Here is a 17,463-nt window from a genome sequence, read left to right as displayed (position 1 = left end):
TCTCTCTTTGGTGGTTGCAGGGTACAAGGCCTTTTATAGGAAAAGGAAGGGAAGCCCTAGAAATGCTAAAAGACAAAATAGGTGGGCGGCTCGGTCAACTCGACCAGGTGCTCGGTCGAGTGCTGGTCGAGTGGCATCTTCTTCTGCTTCTCCCATCCGGTCGAGTACTTCTCTGCACATGGTCGAGTGTCTGGTCGAGTGGACTTCCGGACCTTGATTCTTCAGCTCCATACCCCTTGTTTCCTTCTCTTGACAGCTCCAATCTTCCTCAGCATCACTTCCATGCTCCTTAGGATCCAAAATCACCTGTTTATGCAAGAAACTATGCAAATGCAATGCAAATCTAGTCTAATGCATAAACAGTTCTAAAACTACACATTAATGGACAAATGAGATAGAAAGTCATGCAAAAGATGTGAATATGCTAAGGAAAAACAGGGTAAAATATATGAACATCACCTGCGACACTTTTCTCTCACTGTAGCGACAGTTGTCGTCGTTATTTTGCTTCTGCTGTTGTTGTTTTGCTTTGCTGATTACTGTTTTGATCGTTGTTCTTCTATGTCGTTGTCGCTACTCCAGCGATTAGTAAAAGAACAGGCCCTAGGTTTTCCGGTTTTGGTTGCTTTCTAGTACCAGCATTATCGTTTATGGACAACTATTTTCTTGAAAATTCTCATAAGTAGTGAAACACAAATGTTTTTAATTAGAGTATGTTTTTTCATAGTACGGAAATTCTCATAAGTAGTAGAAAATTCTCATAACTTATGTTTTCTACTATGAGAATTTTCTACTACTACTAATTAGAGAGAGTGTGTTTTATGTTTTTTCATAACTTATGTTAAGTATGAGAATTTTCAACTACTTATGAGAACACGGAAACGTACTCTCTCTAATCAAAGTGCAAAGTTTCCTTTCTCATAGCACTTGTCAACATCAAGACGACTAGGAAGGGAACCATGGGCCCAAAGCGCGTAAGTCCAGTTGGTTGGTCCAACAGCTACCAATAAGGGAACGTTCTTCGTTAGCGCACGTTGGAATCAATGACGCGTTGTACTTGTCTAGTACTATGATAAATTCTTGTCAGAGAATGTCTCTCTTTTTTTGTCGGTGTTTTGTGACTGTCTTTTATTTTTAGTTTTTTTTCTAGAAAACGAGGTAAACGATACTTTTTCTTTTTTGTTCGTTAGCGCATGTTGGAATCAATGACGCGTTGTCTAGTACTATGATAAATTCTTGTCAGAGAATGTATCTCTCTTTTGTCGGTGTTTTATGACTTTGTGTTTTATTTATTTTATTTTTTATTTTCTAGAAAACGAGGTAAAGGATACTTTTTTCTTTTTCAGTGGTCAACAGTAAACAGTCAAACCTTAACAACAATGGCCGCTCTCACTAATCGCGCTCAACCCAATGCCCAAATCCGCCGCGGTCCTCAGGTTTTCATCAGTTTCCGTGGAGATGACGTGCGCAATGACTTGGTAAAAGATCTCGTGAATAACTTGAAATCTAAACGGATTAATGTCTTCATAGATACCTTCTTGCCAGGAGGGCGGGGATTACAAGAGCTCTTCTCTAAGATCGACAAGTCGAAAATCGCAATCGTGATCTTATCCAAGAAGTACCCAGACTCTTATTGGTGCATGGAAGAGCTTGTGAAGATTGACAAGCGAATGAAAGAAGGCAAACTCATCGTGATCCCAGTCTTCTACAAGGTGACCACGAGCGACGTAAAAAAATTTAAGGGAGATTTTGGAAAAAGTTTCGATAAACTGAAGAAATGTCACGCGATGGGAGAACCGAGGAAGGTTAAGCAATGGGAAGCTTCCGTGAAGTCAATTGCAAACATAAAGGGCTTACCCGGGTATTGATTTCTTAATTAAAAAAATATATATATTTGATGGTGTTTAGGGTCTAATCAATAAGTATTGCTAAAACTGATTTCTGTGAAGCCGTGTGATGAATAGCTTTTATTTTAGCAAGTATTATATTCGGTGAAAGCTAGTAAAAGAGCCAATTCTTTTTGTTTGTTTCCATATGCATCAAAATTTTCTGGTTTTTGTTTAATGAATCAAAATTGCTTTTTTTTATACCTAATACTGTTTGATTAAGTGTATCTTCTTTGTTCATTACAGTTAATAATATCAAAACAGTAGAAGAACATTAATTGATTAATTCATCACATCTTATTGTTCATTACAATAAGAGAGATCTTTCAGGAACTATGTAGTAGTAAACAATGGTGATTTTACAAAAAGAGATCTTTTCCTGGTAATGTCCTAAAACATTTTCTTATCTTCTCTTTTGTTCTCTTTTTGATGTTGCAGCAGAACTGTCCCTCCTCTTGTCGGCCAGATTGTCCATGCTGTTGAAGTTTGTCTAAACGAAATGCCAGCAAAAGACGTCAAGGCTGTATTTACAGCAATTTGGTTGGGTGTCTATCTTGTAGTGTCTTTCCTCAGCTTTCTTTCATACATGATTTTTAATGATTTAAAACCTTTCAAAAGTGGCAAATGGATGCTTGGCTTTCCAACAATGGCTGCTATCCTACTCAGTATTGCGTATTGTATTGATTAGTACACTTGTGTGTTGTGCAATGTAAACTACTTGAAACTCTCTCTGTCCAAACTCCAAAGACATCTTGGTAGTCCTGTAAGTCTTTGCTTCTTCATTTGGAATGATCATTTTTCTATCCGTTTCCCTTTGTAGTCAGCTTTGAAAAGGTTTGCTACTGTATCAGAATGTATGATACCATTGGTGTGAATGTGAGCATGCATATTTGAGCACAGTTTTCGGCGTCTCTTGCTTACTTGCTTGATTCTTTCTTGTTATGCACAGTTTTCATGCATATTGATTCTTATTGTGTTGTGGTACCTTACGACAAGGTATTTTCAGTACTACTACGTCCATATTTTCTACACAAGCCACTTCACAAAACCAGAACTACAATGCGGTGGTTCAAGTGGGACTGGTAGTCTGTTCTAATTTTCGTCATCTCAAATTCGCCAGGCTACTTAAGACCCAGCGGATAAGATCCACACAAGAGCACATAGATACACTTCAAATGAGGAAAAAGGGAACATGATGAAACCAAAGGGAAATTTGGCCATAATAGCATGATTATCCGTAGTGTCTGTATCAATATCAAAACCAAAAAAATAATAATAAACAAAGAAAAAGCAGGAAAGAGAAAAAATTAAGGTCTTCTAGTAGACCATTTGAGACACGGGATGAGAAAAAATTAAGGTCTTCTAGCAGACCATTTGAGACACGGGATGAGAAAAAAAATTAATACCTATCATTATTAGAGCAACTCTAACTGACCTTTAAACCTTTAATTTTTAAAGGTTTGAATAGTGAACCTTCAAATTTGAGGGTGCACTATTCATCCCGTTAAAATTTTATGTATATTTTATTTTAGTCTTTATAACTTTTTTATTTTACAAATAGGTCTAATAAGTTTAATTGTTTGAAATCTATATATATAAATTCAATTGTTTGATTTATATCTATATACATTCTATTATTTGAAATATATCTATATAAATTTTATTATTTGAATATATCTATGGAAATAATTATACTGAATAAATTTATATTTTACATGTAATTTTATTTTATATTTTTGATATATATATAGATTAGGACCCGCCGGATGTGCGGGTTTAGAATTTTTAAAATAAAATAAAATTTAACAAAAATATAAAGTAAATATTTTTAGTAAGTAAAAACTATCTATAATAATAAATAGATACACGGAGTTGTCCAATGTGATATTTGGTGTAAAAGGTGCGACTCTGCAGGTTGAAACTATTAAACATGTTTTCTTTGACTGTCCTTGATCCTGTGAAGTTTAAGATTTATCTCTGACTCGTGTCTCCGCAGAGGGTTTTCCATATGAGTCGGTGTACTCAAATTTGAATTTTGTTTTCTAGAGGGGTGCCTCTCAACACAACAAGGTGATCCTGATCAACTTCTTCAATTACCATGGATTTTATGGGCAATTTTGAAGGCTATAAATAAAAAAAGTTTTTCAATGTTTAGAGATTAAGGTGAATGATATAATTGCTCAGACATTGGGCGATAAGTTATCCTGGGAAGAGGCGCTCTCTTTTACGGCGGTCATGTCAGCTCCATCTCCGTCTTTGGATGTCCATGTTTCTTCACATGGTTGTCAGATTGATGGTTTTTGGAAAACAACCAATGTGCATCCATGATTGGGCTGGTGGTGTTGTGTTGGTGAGGAGTGAACCTTGTTGTTGGAGGCCAAGTGTCTAAGATAGAGCCCCTCCCCCTACATTCGGAGTTAGAAGCGTTGTTGTGGCATGGAGCGGATATGTGTTGCAGGGATCGCTTGTCAAAATTTCGAAACTAACTGTGATGAGTTACTCACTATTGTGCAGTCTCTAAAGATTGACCATCCTTCTCCAACGTGCTCGATGAGTTTAACTCGCTGGAGTCCTTCCCACTATTCTCCATCTCTTAGATCATGCGTGCGTCAAATACGAAGGCAGATTGTCTTGCATGTGCTTCGCGTTTTATTATCTCTAAAATTTCTTTTGTAAACTCCTTCCCTCCAGCTTGGACAACTAACCGAAGAATTTCCTTTTAATTTATTGTTTGGTTGAAAACAAAAGTAAATAGATACACTTTTAGTTAAAAAAAGAAGTTGTAGATGAGTTCAAAGTTATTAAAATAAAATTAAATTTAACAAATAATATATATTTAATTATTTTCATCAATAAAAACATAAACGTTAATATTACATACTCCTATCTTATATATTACAATAGGAGTCTTTTTGAATAAATTATTTTATTGGTGAAAAAATATGAGACAATCTATTTTTTTTTTTTACTTTCAACCATCTTTTTCTTTATGTAAAGGTGTATATTTTCACAGTTATTTTTTTTATCTTATATAAAAAGTAATATTTTTTCTTGTAAAATTAGGAACTTAAAATTAAAATAAATAAACATTATTATAATTTCGAATTTTATGTTATATATATAATTTCCTTATAATGATATTTTTAAAATTTAAAGCTGTTTAAATTTTGTAATTTTCTTATAATTGTTTTTTAACATTTTTAAAACTGTTAATAGTTTTGTTTTACATTTGGTAGTTTACAAAGGTTATTTTTTCTTTAAAAGATTTTAAATAAAATTAGGTTTTTTTTTTCTATTTTACTTTTATATAAAAACTTTTCATGGTAGGTTTTGAATTTATACATTTTTATTTTTTAAAATTTTAATAAATTTAGAACTGATATGTGTCAACATCTGAATAATACAATTGACATGTGTCACGATCTCGTTAATGAACAACTTTGTAAAAATTTAGAATTGACATGTGTCAACATCTGAATAATACAATTGACACGTGTGACGATCTCGTTAATGAGTAAATAAATTTAGAACTGATATGTGTCAATATCTGAATAATACAATTGACATGTGTCACGATCTCGTTAATGAATAATTTTGACATCAAGCTTTATATAATAAAATATTATATGTGTTTTTATCATAGAAAGTATTGTAGTTTATTCATATTGTTTGATATATTTTTTCATTGTGTATTTTATATTTATCTATGAAAGTTTTGTAAATATAACAAATTTTTGGTAAGATTGTGGACTACAATGTAAATAGAAAATTTTTTAGAAATAAATTTGAAAGTATACCATTGGAGAAAGTCAGCTTTAAACCTTTATTTTGAAGATGAATTCCCTTTATAATGAAGGCATTGTTGGAGATGCCCTTAGTCGCTTAACTATATTAAAAATTAATATAATTAAAATATATATATATTTTTTTTGTTTTTAAGACATGTTAGTGAGTGTCACCTATGATCATGCTCCAAGATATTCCTAGAAAAAATAGTTTTAAGGGCCAACTCGTTTCCGCATATATCAGTCACCAACTAAAGCCCATAATAAACTTGAGTATAGTGATAATTATGTTTTGGGTTATAAACTAAATCCTCTCTTTAATATTTGGGAAGTACATGACTTATTTTTGGTAGACGGTAGACGATATAATAGTTATATGGGTCATTAGTTGGTTATAGAATTGACATATTAATAATTTAAGTATAACATTTGATAATCTTTCAATATTTACGGGTCTACTTTGATTACTGTTAGATCCTATATCGCTTATTTATTCAATTATTTATAATTAATTATTAATTATTAATAATAGCAATAGCAATGAATCCACTTTAAGCCTAATCTCGAATAATAATAGCATTTGAAGGAATAAAAGATGATATATACAAATGAAACAAAATATTTTAACTCGAGAAATCTTCCGAGTTCGGTAACCCTATTTAAATATCTCCCGATTTTTGTTAAACTAAACAATGTTTAAATATCTCCCGATTTAAATAGGATTAACTCTGGAGACCCCTTCGACGGCCAAAAATATTTAAAATTAAAAATACCGCTTACACATAGTCTACACAATTTTTTATAATAGATATGAGTCCAGTCAGTACATAATTTTTTTTTAGACTATATAATAGATATATGAGTTATTAATTGGTTATAAAATTAAAACATTAATCATTTTAGTTGTATTTAACTGTATCATTTGTATAATTTACCTTTACGGGTTTGCTTGATAATCGAGATTCGAGATCTAGATTGATAGGGTTCGCTTGATAATCGAGATTTATAGGGTTCGCTTGGTAATCAAGATTTATAGGGTTTACATAATAAACCCTTGCCATTTTAATAAATATCATATCTAAAAGTTATTATTTGTAATATATACAATTTAAATATCATATCACAATTTAAAGTTATATGTACTTCTTTCTTCAGAAACAGATGCATATCTTATTTACATATTCTATTATTATTTACCAATTAAAATATAGTTAGTTTTATAATAAAATAAATTATAATCTTATAATTTGGTTTAAATATAAAATATTAAGGTTATATGATGATATTGTTTAATGCTAAAAAATATATCAAATAAAAATATTTAAATTTGTTGTATAAAATAAAATTTAACCCGTGCTATAGCACGGATACTAATCTAGTATAATCATTAATCACCTTGTTGTTTCCTACATAAAATAATCAAATCCTTAAGCCGCCATCCTCTCCAAAACAGAGAAAAAAATGATATATGTTCAAAGCACCCATTCTTGAAAACCCAAAATTCGTATCCTCAGAGATCATCATCAATTCTCACCGTCTTCAAACTTTATGTGAGTATATCTTTACCCGCTGATCTTCGTTTCTGAATATTTCTAACCTGATTATCATGTTTTTGATTTCTATCTTGGTACGTAGGCTTTTATTTTCTCTTAGAACTCGTTTATAGCCAGATTATACCTATATCATCGTATAGTATTCGTATGGTTTTCAGATATTGACTATTTTGAGTGTCAATTGTTTTTGGAACAATACTTATATACCTTGTTTAGAAATTCAAAAAGACCGACGACTTTTATATACATGTAATTAGCTTCATTTTCTTGTCTTTTGACCTTTTATATATATCAAGATATGTAAATAAGATATCAAATTTTGTAAATATTATGATTTGAGAGCCAAAACATCATCGATGTTTTCCTTGGGGTTTACGATGTTACAGCGTCGTTTGTATTCAGAACTGAACAGATTCAAGTGTATAGAGAAAACTTGCTCCATGACCATTTAGATATAACCAGAAAGAGAATTGTTTGATGGAGTCTCTCCTATTACACACATATATTTATCTTTTTGATGAATTTATATATACAAGATTACAGTACCAAATAGTGTAACAACAGACTCAATTTGCAATTAATGATAAAACAAAATTACAACTATAACCTTGAATAATATTTTACATATAATCGACACAGAGCTTATAACTTCTCTCATAAGCAATTGATGATATAAACCTTATGGTAATTTCAAGTATTTTACTCCGTAGAACTATTTTGTTGGGATACAATCCAAGTCCCACATCAGAAGTTTGAAAAGATTATCGCTAATATATAAGAGTTATGATAGGGTTATGATCATTCCACTAATTGCCTGTTGGTTTTTAGTTGGAAAGCCAAAATAAACCTAAATTTAATACGGTATCATAACCCAAAGTTCAAGTTCTCATTAACCTAGAAAAGTGGATATGGACATGTTCTGGTTTATGGAAGCCCAAAATTTAACATAACTGATCTTCCTTTTCCATTTTAACTCTCTGCTTTTTGTTGTTTTTTTTTTCTTTTAACTTGGGAGTTTCCACATGTGACCTGACGCATGAACCTAGAGACCCTAAAACGACTTACAAGGGGTGTTATTATCGACACAAAGTGTGTCTTTGTGGTCTTGCATTTGGTATATAACTCAGAGACTCAGTGCTGATTTAAACTTCTTTGTTTTTTGCTATTTCCATATATTCCAAGTAATTAATCTACGAAATAGTAAATAATTTTAGACAAATCCTTCCAAACCTTTGGGGAGACAGCATCAGTAATGAGTTTGAAAAAGTGCGTGTCACCACCATCCGATCCAGATATGCATAATTGAATGTGGCTGACTTGTAGTTTTCAACTGCCCTTGTTTTTGGAAAAACTTTTTTTTTTTTTTGAATTTAATGTTAAATTACATTCAAAGAAGATAGTGTTTTTACAATTAGTGCAGAGGTTGATTGAAAAAACATAGAGGAGTTTAGGTTACATTAAAAACAAAAATGGCTCAATCTCTTATTCTAGTTAGGAACCAAGCCTGAAGCCCATTGTCATAACACTTATCCCCTTGACGTTGAATGGCCAAAAGCTGGTCCCGAATTTGGCGAACAATCCATCTGATCAACTGCCATGGCGTGTTGGGGTGTTGACCATGCCTCCGTCCGTTATGTTCTCGCCAGATGGTGTAGATCATGAGTTGAAAAATATAGTGAGATAAAAAAATACCCAAACGGTCTTGCTGATGGCCTGCTAAATATGTGATGAGCTGGTTCCAGTCAGTGGTGTACTGGGATTGAAACACCTCCTTAGCCGTCGCAGCCCACACCTGGAAGCAAACCTACAAGCAAAGAAAAGATGCGAACGTGTTTTGAGACTATGTTGGCAAAGCACACAGGTCCCCGTAGCCCCAATATTCTACCGCAACATTCGTTCCCCTGTAGCCAGTTTATCATGGACTGCTAACCAGGTGCAGAAAGTATATTTAGGAGCAATATGAGTAAACCAAACCGCCTGGTACCAGGTGACCTCAGCGGATGTGGAACGAATATGATTCCATGTTTCTGCCGTGGAGAACTCGGCCTTGAAAGTACCCTTCTTCCCTTTCCACATGACCGTATCAGGATGCTTTGTTCTACGTTGGTACTGCGAGCGTATGACCTTCTCAATGGAGAGAAGGTGCGGAAGATGAGGTGTCCGTCTATGCCTAGCAGACCATGCCTCTGCCACTGTCATTGTTTGACTAATCCCCAAATCTATAGCACCTCGAGATCCTGCCACATCCACTAACCGGCCTAAAGACGACCAATTATCAAACCAAAATTATGTATGCAACCCATTCCTCACCTCCACCTGACACAAAGTTTTAGCCACTTCTCTATATTTAAAGATCTTTCGCAAAATCCAAGAGCCCGCGTATGTGTTTTCCTTAACCACCCACAACGACCTCCCTTTCAACAAATATAGGTCCACCTACTGTATCCATAAGGAACGACCGTGTGAAAGTATCCGCCAGACTAACTTCAAACAATAGACATCATTTGCCTCTTTCAAATTACGAAGACCAAGCCCTCCCTCCCTTCGTGGGCTACAAATCACATCCCATTTCAGCTTAGCTTTTTCGGATTTCAATCAGCACCAGACCATAAAAAAGCAGAGCATAGTTTCTCCACTTCCCGAATGCACGCACAGGGTAGCCGAAAAGCACCTAACCAGAAGTTGCAGATACTCCATAAGATGGAGCTGACTAGATTAAAACGGCCCGCGAAAGAGAGGTAGCGTGAAGTCCAAGAACCAATTCGGCTTCTTATCTGTTCAAGTAAAGGCTTGTAGTCGACTGCAGTAAAACATTTAGTCACCAATGGCAGACCCAAGTATCGAACATGCAGCTCCCCAACCACAAAATCAAATTGATTCGCTATTAACTGACGGTCTCCATCCGTAACTCCAGCACGATACATTGTCGATTTTTCCATACTAATTTTTAGGCCCGATAGCTTAGCAAACTGATCAAAAATCGAAACAATACCCTCAATGGAACGTGGTTTACCATAAAATAGCACCATTAGATCATCAGCAAAACTTAAATGACTCAGGTGAAGGTCCTTACACCGCGGATGGTAACCAAAACGGCCTGCACCAGCAGTGGAGTCTAAGAGCTTAGACAAAACATCCATATATATAACAAACAAATAGGGAGAAAGAGAACAGTCTTGCCTTAGTCCCCGTGTGCTATGAAAATATCCTTCAAGCTCACCATTCACTTGAAAAAAGAAAGAAGCAGTTGTAACACATAATCTAACCCAATTGATAAACTCCGGTGGCAGCTGCAGAGCCGAGAGGACATTCAAGAGAAAAGACCATTGGACAGAGTCAAAAGCTTTTGATATGTCAATCTTGATAGCACAACGCTCCGATATTGTCTCCTTGTGATAGTTTTTAACCAGTTCAGTTGCAAGCAACCCATTTTCGATCAACAACCGGTCCTTAACAAAAGCCGATTGATTCCCAGCAGGGAAAAACTATTTGTGCGTTGCTACTTCTTTGCTTATTGATAATGTTGATGTCATCCTCATGCAATTGATGAATTGTTTACCACGTTTCCCATTATGTTTTTGTTGTAATATTGCTTTTATAACCTTTGTTACTAACGTTGAAGTTAAAATAAAATTGTATTTTTATGTGTACTTTTATGAGTATTGTCAGAACCATGGCCGATGCCTCCCCTCAAGGTGGATCCAATCCCCAACCCCGCCCACGCTGCCGCCTTATTCCTCGTCCTCAGGTCTTCATCAGTTTCCGTGGAGAGGACGTTCGCAACTGCTTTCTAAGAATAGTCGTGATGATCTTAGGATCTCGAAAGATTAACTGGTTCACAGATACCCGCTTGCCAGTAGGGGAGAATTTAGAAGAACTCTTCACGGAGATCAAAAAGTCAAAAATCGCTATTGTGATCTTCTCCAAGAGGTACTCAGACTCTAAATGGTGCATGGAAGAGCTTTCCATTATAGAAGAGCTAGCGAGAGACGGTAAACTTAAGGTTGTCCCAGTCAACTACAAGGTGAGCCACAGCGACGTGAAACACTTCCAGGGAGAGTTCGGCGAAAGTTTCGAACGATTGAAAGATAAATATGAACTCAAAGAACCAGAGAATATCTTGAAATGGAAAGCTTCTGTGGAGTCAATCGCAAAGAGAAAAGGCTTGCTCTCTTACATTCGCGGGTATTGATTTCTTAATACAACTGTGGTGATCTTTACTTTTGAATATTTAGGATCTTTCATTGTGGCACCTTACCTTGTTTATTTTTATATTTTGTTTTCGACTCTGTGTTGCAGCAAAGTTCCAGCGCCTCTTCATTCCCAGATCGTTAATGCTGTTATTGCTTACTTAAACAAAATGCCGGGAGGAAAGGTCAAGCCCCTGGAAAATAAACTAACGATGATAGACGTGTTCATTTTGGCCTTTGTTGCAGCTTTTCTTTGTCGCTACATCATATCCCCTCTGTTTTTCAACAATGCGGATTTTTTCAATAATAAGAAGTGGCTGTTTGGTTTCCCGACAGCTGTTGCTTTCTGGTTCCACAACAACAACAAGAATGATCAGAACAACCCACCTCATGGCACAACCACACCAACCCCTTCCAACACCGAACCACCACCACCTCCTGGCACCAGACCAAGCCCTTCTAACTTTAAACCACCACCACTTCCTTTCACTAGACCAAGCCCACCACCTCCTTTCACTAGACCAAGCCCACCACCACCTCCTTCTTTTACCAGACCAACCCCTTCCAGCTTCAAACGAAGACCACCACCTCCTCGCACCGAAACACCATCTCCTTAATCGGTTGAACTACTTATTGGTGACATTATATAAGTAGGAAATTGTATGTTTGTTGTTGGTTTGTATGTTGTTTGATACACATGTGTGTGTGTTTATTACCTTCAGAATAAGTGTGTTGCTTGCTATATTACTTGATTTTCTTTGTCCAAAGACACCTTGGTAGCCTTGTATGTCTTTTATGAACACATTTCTTTTTCCTATATCCTTTCTTGTTAGGTGTTAAGGCTTGCTACTAGTTTCGCTTGCTTGCTTAATTTATCTTCTGTCATAGATGATCACTTTTATTAAGTTGTGGTAGTCAAATGTACAAAGTGTATTCACAACCTTAAAGCAGTTCACACTATTTGGTTGTACATTACATCTATGTATAATTTGTTATTTACTACCATATAGAACAAAAAAAAAAAGAGCTGTCCTGTTTTACTCTGCCAGTCCTGTGAACTAATTCTCCTCTGCTTTTCCCTGATAGGAAAAATTTCCAGACCTGTAAGTGGATCTTATGCTTCCGTTATTCTGATCTTGTCTGGCAAATTTAGGATAAGGTCGATCAGAACAAACCACCAACACCAAGTTTCACCAGGCAACAGCGTCATTCATAGCTTGGGTTAGGAAACGTTTTCTTTGTCCTTCCAGTCCTTGATTCATCATTAATAGTGAGCTCGCTTGTTAATCCATTGTGGGATCCAGTAAGTCCTGAATAGATAATGTACTTACTGTACTTGGATCAGTTTTGCGAAAGGCTTAAAAACCTACTAGACACCATGGATGATCCCGGTCAGGTTTGAGCATAAACAAGAACATTGTGGGACACTTCCTTCTCTCTTGATCATGCGCTTCTCTCGATTGATCATCAGTTTGATTAGCGGTATCTTCTGAGTAACTTGTCTCCAGATTTCGTTCACACTTCCATTTGGATGCGTATAGTCGAAATATCGCCTAACCTACACGAACCAAGTCCAAAAATTTCACATATTTGTTTTCATTAGATCCAAAGTAACTCCAAGAAGACAAAGCAAGAAACTCTTTTTACCTCTTTCATTGTCTTTTGGTACTTAATAATCTTTTCTGGTTTCACTTTTCTCAGCTTCTTAACCACAAACCCCGGTTTCAACGCAGCATCACTCCTCAAGAAAATACAGAACTTTCTGTAGTCTATAACATCTTCAAAAGGTAGCTCAATGCCATCACTTACAATCACCGGAACACATAAACTGGCAACTGAATCAAATAATCTGCAAGCAGTAGGAGTATCGCCAGCTGGATGTAGACAAAACTTAGAAGTATGCATTCCTTGTTTAGCTTCACGCCTATTCTCTCTTGTTTGTGTTCCATGTTTGATCACAACATCGTCTTCCTTCTCAAGCAGTTTGAAAAGCAAATCTCGCACTCTTCCTCCCTGTCAAACACACAGAGCAGAACACATTAGAACAAACATTGTCAAAATCAAACAACATTAACTAGTAACCATGGCGAGATTCTCTATATCTAACTCAGAAGTACTCAACTCCTAAAAACTCTATTCCAAATGCAAGATTCAAAAACAGCAAAGATCACTACAATCTTACATCTTTACGATATAGATTTCCCATGAAGAACAACAAGTTGTTCCTCTGCTTTACTCCAAGCTCGCCTTCATAAGCATCAATCCTAGGAGAATAAGGTATGATTACGTCTTTCACAAGTGACCCTTGGTCAGCTCTTAACCGGCCAAAATCGGTCACAAGCAAAACCGCATTCTTGACCCGATCCATGACCCGTTTCAACGCATTCGGGTCACCTGCAACAATCACGTGATCCCTCCCGTTGTTCCTCCTCCACCACTCTTGACCTTCCAACCAACCTACTAAACTCTCTTGCATCTCCTCATCACTGTACCCATACCCGGATCCAGAGTTACCGGGTCGGCCCGAATTCACAATCAAGCTTAACGAAGAGAAAGCAGAGACATAGAACAAATCCGCCTCAGCCGGATCAAAAACCCTGACAATTGGAGACCCGAACCGTTCGTTTCCGGGTCGGTTAAGATCCGAGAAAAGATACCACTCATGCATATGCTGATGACCCGGATATCTCAACCCGGTGACGTCATCAATTTTCTTATCACCGCCGCGAGCTAAGCCGTGTTGCTCGATAACTCCGTAAGTAAAATTCGTCGGCAAGTCGTACATGTAAACCTTGGTTTTACTCGAATTCCCCGAAGAATCGAAACTTTCTCGGGAATCTGAGTCAGAATCAGAGTAAAAGCTTGGGTAGAAGAAGGTGTTAACAAAGAGGAAGACTGAGAAAACAGAGAGAAACGAAATAGTGAACTTCTTGGAAGATGAATTATTATTATTGTTGGGTTTTCTGATTTTGGGGTTTAATCTATCTTTCATCTTGTAAACGTTTCCAATTTTACAGTTCCTTCTTCTTCTTCTTCGACTAAAGAAAGAGCTTAACAAGTACCAGAGGAAGAAGAAGAGATTGAGGTTCGTTTGGGAAAGATAAATAAATATCATGAAGATAGAAAAAGCTGATTCATATTCACGAGACACGAGTTTTCGAAGTCTTGAGGAAATCGACGTTTGAAGTTCAAATTAAATTTTAGTTAATTTAATACTATTTTAAGTCGGTACCTACAGCTGTTATGAAATGTGTATAAAACAAATTTTTTTTTTCTAGGTGAATTTTATAATGTTAAATGTCTAGATTGTTTAAGCATTTCTAATTTTATAATGTTAAATGTCTAGATTTTTTTTTCTAGGTGAATTTGAATTTTTTTTCTAGATTGTTCAAGCATTTCTAAAATACTTGATGAGATGGAGGATTGGCCAACTTTAGCTACCGAGCTGGAAATTTTTTCTACGCTGAGAAAGAGTTTTTCTGTATTTTCGATATCATTTATTGCTAAAACAAACAATATCCGTGCCGATTGTCTCGCTAAAGCGCTTGAGTACATGGAACAATTTTCTCCTAGCAGATTCCGGAGTGTTTAACTCATAAAGCTAACCTATTCTATATAGCGTAATAAAGTATGATGTTTTTTGCAGTAAAAAAAAAAAAATCCTCTTAATTATTAGATGAATTCTGAACCAAAAGGTGCATGCAAAAAAATTGGTGATACGGCCTTGGTCGAACGGACATCACAACAATTATGTGATAGTCTGTTTTTGTTGAAGGTATACACCGTAATCCAACAATGCTAGAGCTCTATAATAACTAGAGATTTTGAAGACAAAAAAAAAAAAAAAAAGGAAATTAGAGGTGTAACAATGATCTTTCTTGGTTAGTAGCACACTACAAGAAAACAAGCTATTTGCGAGAAAAATCTTCTATAATATATCCGTCACAAATATGCCATATTTTCAAAAATAATTATATTTTTGTTTTTTGCAGAAAATAAATTATATTTCTGCTATAGATTTGCGAGTTACAATAAATAATTTTTTAAAAAATTATAGTTAAAAATGTTTAAGAAACAACATTAATGTATTTAAAATTTAAATTTTTTAACAAAATGAAGTAACTACAAAATAAAGGAAATAATGATTTTCTTTATTGAATAAATAATTATTTGTTTTATTAAAAAATGATAAAATAAAATAAAATACATATGTATATCATATATGTATTGTATCGATGATGTGGTTTGCGGCGGAGGAGAGGGTGAATAGCGGCATGGGAACAAGTCGGCGGACCAGAGGGCGAGGGAGATTGGGAATATGTGAAAGAGAGAAGACGCAACAGCAGCATGTAATGAAGTATTACTATTGATAGCAGATTTTTTTTATATATATATATATAACTGAATCACAAAGAATTCAGTAATATTTTATTATTTTTAAAAGTAAACTGTTTTGTAATTGAATTAAAATGGTGAATATAAACACAAGTGCAGCTATTTCAATATGACATGTGGATTAGGTTTCAATATTTATAGGCAGCTAGTGGTGCTCGTAGGAAACAGTATAAATACGTGAAACAAGTATTGAAACCTAATCCACATGTAATTTTTAGGTATGGCCATATCTAAAATTATGGTTGTGAATGGAGACACGTCAATATGGTCATATCTCAAAATGACATGTAGATTAGGTTTCAATATTTGTTTCACGTATTTATACCGTTTCCTGCGAACACCACGAGCCGCTTATAAATTTGTATGACGTGATTGATGTGATCACTTTTTTCATCCTAATTCCATTTCAAGCGCCACCCAAAAATAGTTGACTCCATATGTGAATTTGGACCCAAAATGAAGTAACCGATTGTATAAATAGCTAAACAGTGATAATTTCTCGAGCAAATTGTATCAACTAAAAAGTGTGTCTCTATGTAATTTCAGATATTGCCATACCTCAAACTGACACATTGATTAGGTTTCAATATTTGTTTTATGTGTTTATACCGTTTTCTACTAGCGGTTGCCTATAAATTTTCATGACGTGATTGATGATCACCTCTTCATCCCAAAGCATTACCGAAAGTTCCAATTTTTTTTTTGTGAAAGTAGTTGACTCCATATGTGACTTGTGACCGAAAATGAAGTAATCGACTGTATAAACAACTAAACAGTGATAAAATCTCTGGGAAAAATTATATTCAACCGTGAGTTATTCACACCCAGTTCGCTCTCTAATTGCATCTTTTAAGTAAATGACATTGGGATTAATAGGGAACTTGGAGCTGTTTGCCCTAGACACTCTCTGGCACAACCTCCGATACCTCTTCCCCCGGCGGCGTCGATTCCGATCGGTGTCGCTGGGCCACTGGTCTCTCATCACCGTCTCTTCCTTTCTCTTCTAAGCTTGTTTTGGTCCCCTTTTAGTCCCTTCTAAGTTTCTCTGAAATCCACAATCTCGACTTTGGTCATGCGTCAGCTTCAGGGCCCGTTCCCCCTCCCTTCCCAGCTGGTGGTTCTTCTTGGTGAGGCCTTTCTCTCGAGTTCCCAGCCACCGTATCCAGCCCCTATGACTTCAGATTTGTACCCCGCCACCACTGCAACTCGGAAAAAGCTTTTGATGGTGGCTCATGCTTTGTCTGAAACCCTCATTGTTGTAATCCACCGCCGACCTAAGAAGGATCTTGAAATCCCAGCCGTACCTCCATGGTCGCTGAATCTCTGCTCATGGTTTGTACAGCTCGAGTATCACATACCTCTTCTCCCTTCCTGCAGATTCAAGGAATATCAATGCCCAACCACATACACATCTCAGATTCGAATCCAGTTCCTTTATCATGACTGCTATTTGAGGATTTACAAACCAATTCCTAGAACATATATTCAAGTCGCATTTCATCGGTTCACTAGTAAAAGCTTGAAGAGGAATGGCATTATGATCCCGCATCCACGGAGCGGTGATTACCATATCCTCTTCAACTTTATAGCTCTGGTTCCTATAAACCCCAAATCTTTACAAGCAACCTTCTGCAATTTCCATGGTATTATCTAT

At 35.7% G+C, this 17,463-nt stretch overlaps 3 protein-coding genes across 5 annotated transcripts; 2 read left to right on the top strand and 1 right to left on the bottom strand.

Annotated features, from left to right (window-relative positions):
• Nucleotides 1-1,112: 1,112 nt before the first annotated feature.
• Nucleotides 1,113-2,785, top strand: LOC104724941 (TIR domain-containing protein-like). Of its 2 annotated transcripts, XM_010443511.2 has the most exons (3): nt 1,113-1,158; nt 1,347-1,861; nt 2,325-2,785. In XM_010443511.2, exons 2-3 carry the CDS (start codon nt 1,380-1,382, stop codon nt 2,572-2,574), a joined length of 732 nt encoding a protein of 243 aa, XP_010441813.1. In that variant the 5' UTR covers nt 1,113-1,158; nt 1,347-1,379; the 3' UTR covers nt 2,575-2,785. The 2 variants fall into 2 exon arrangements, with proteins under 2 accessions (XP_010441813.1, XP_087327070.1); XM_087470944.1 differs by lacking the exon at nt 1,113-1,158 and having other exon boundaries at nt 1,245-1,861.
• A 4,291-nt stretch (nt 2,786-7,076) lies between these two features.
• Nucleotides 7,077-12,231, top strand: LOC104724939 (TIR domain-containing protein-like). 2 transcript variants are annotated; one of them, XM_010443506.3, is made up of 3 exons: nt 7,077-7,221; nt 10,894-11,409; nt 11,524-12,231. In XM_010443506.3, the coding sequence occupies exons 2-3, from the start codon at nt 10,898-10,900 to the stop codon at nt 12,029-12,031; spliced, it is 1,020 nt and encodes a 339-aa protein (XP_010441808.1). In that variant the 5' UTR covers nt 7,077-7,221; nt 10,894-10,897; the 3' UTR covers nt 12,032-12,231. The 2 variants fall into 2 exon arrangements, with proteins under 2 accessions (XP_010441808.1, XP_010441809.2); XM_010443507.3 differs by lacking the exon at nt 7,077-7,221 and having other exon boundaries at nt 10,841-11,409.
• A 63-nt stretch (nt 12,232-12,294) lies between these two features.
• LOC104724938 (putative arabinosyltransferase ARAD2) lies at nt 12,295-15,915 on the bottom strand. Its single transcript, XM_010443505.3, has 3 exons — nt 13,597-15,915; nt 13,062-13,427; nt 12,295-12,972 (listed from the first exon to the last, which is right to left on the bottom strand). The coding sequence occupies exons 1-3, from the start codon at nt 14,527-14,529 to the stop codon at nt 12,784-12,786; spliced, it is 1,488 nt and encodes a 495-aa protein (XP_010441807.1). The 5' UTR covers nt 14,530-15,915; the 3' UTR covers nt 12,295-12,783.
• Between the last annotated feature and the right edge of the window lie 1,548 nt (nt 15,916-17,463).

Source organism: Camelina sativa, chromosome 11 (genome assembly GCF_030686135.1).
Source record: "Camelina sativa cultivar CO46 ecotype springtype chromosome 11, ASM3068613v1".
NCBI lineage: Eukaryota > Viridiplantae > Streptophyta > Magnoliopsida > Brassicales > Brassicaceae > Camelina > Camelina sativa.
Note: the sequence above shows the minus strand (reverse complement) of the source record. Positions and strands in the feature narration are given on the sequence as shown.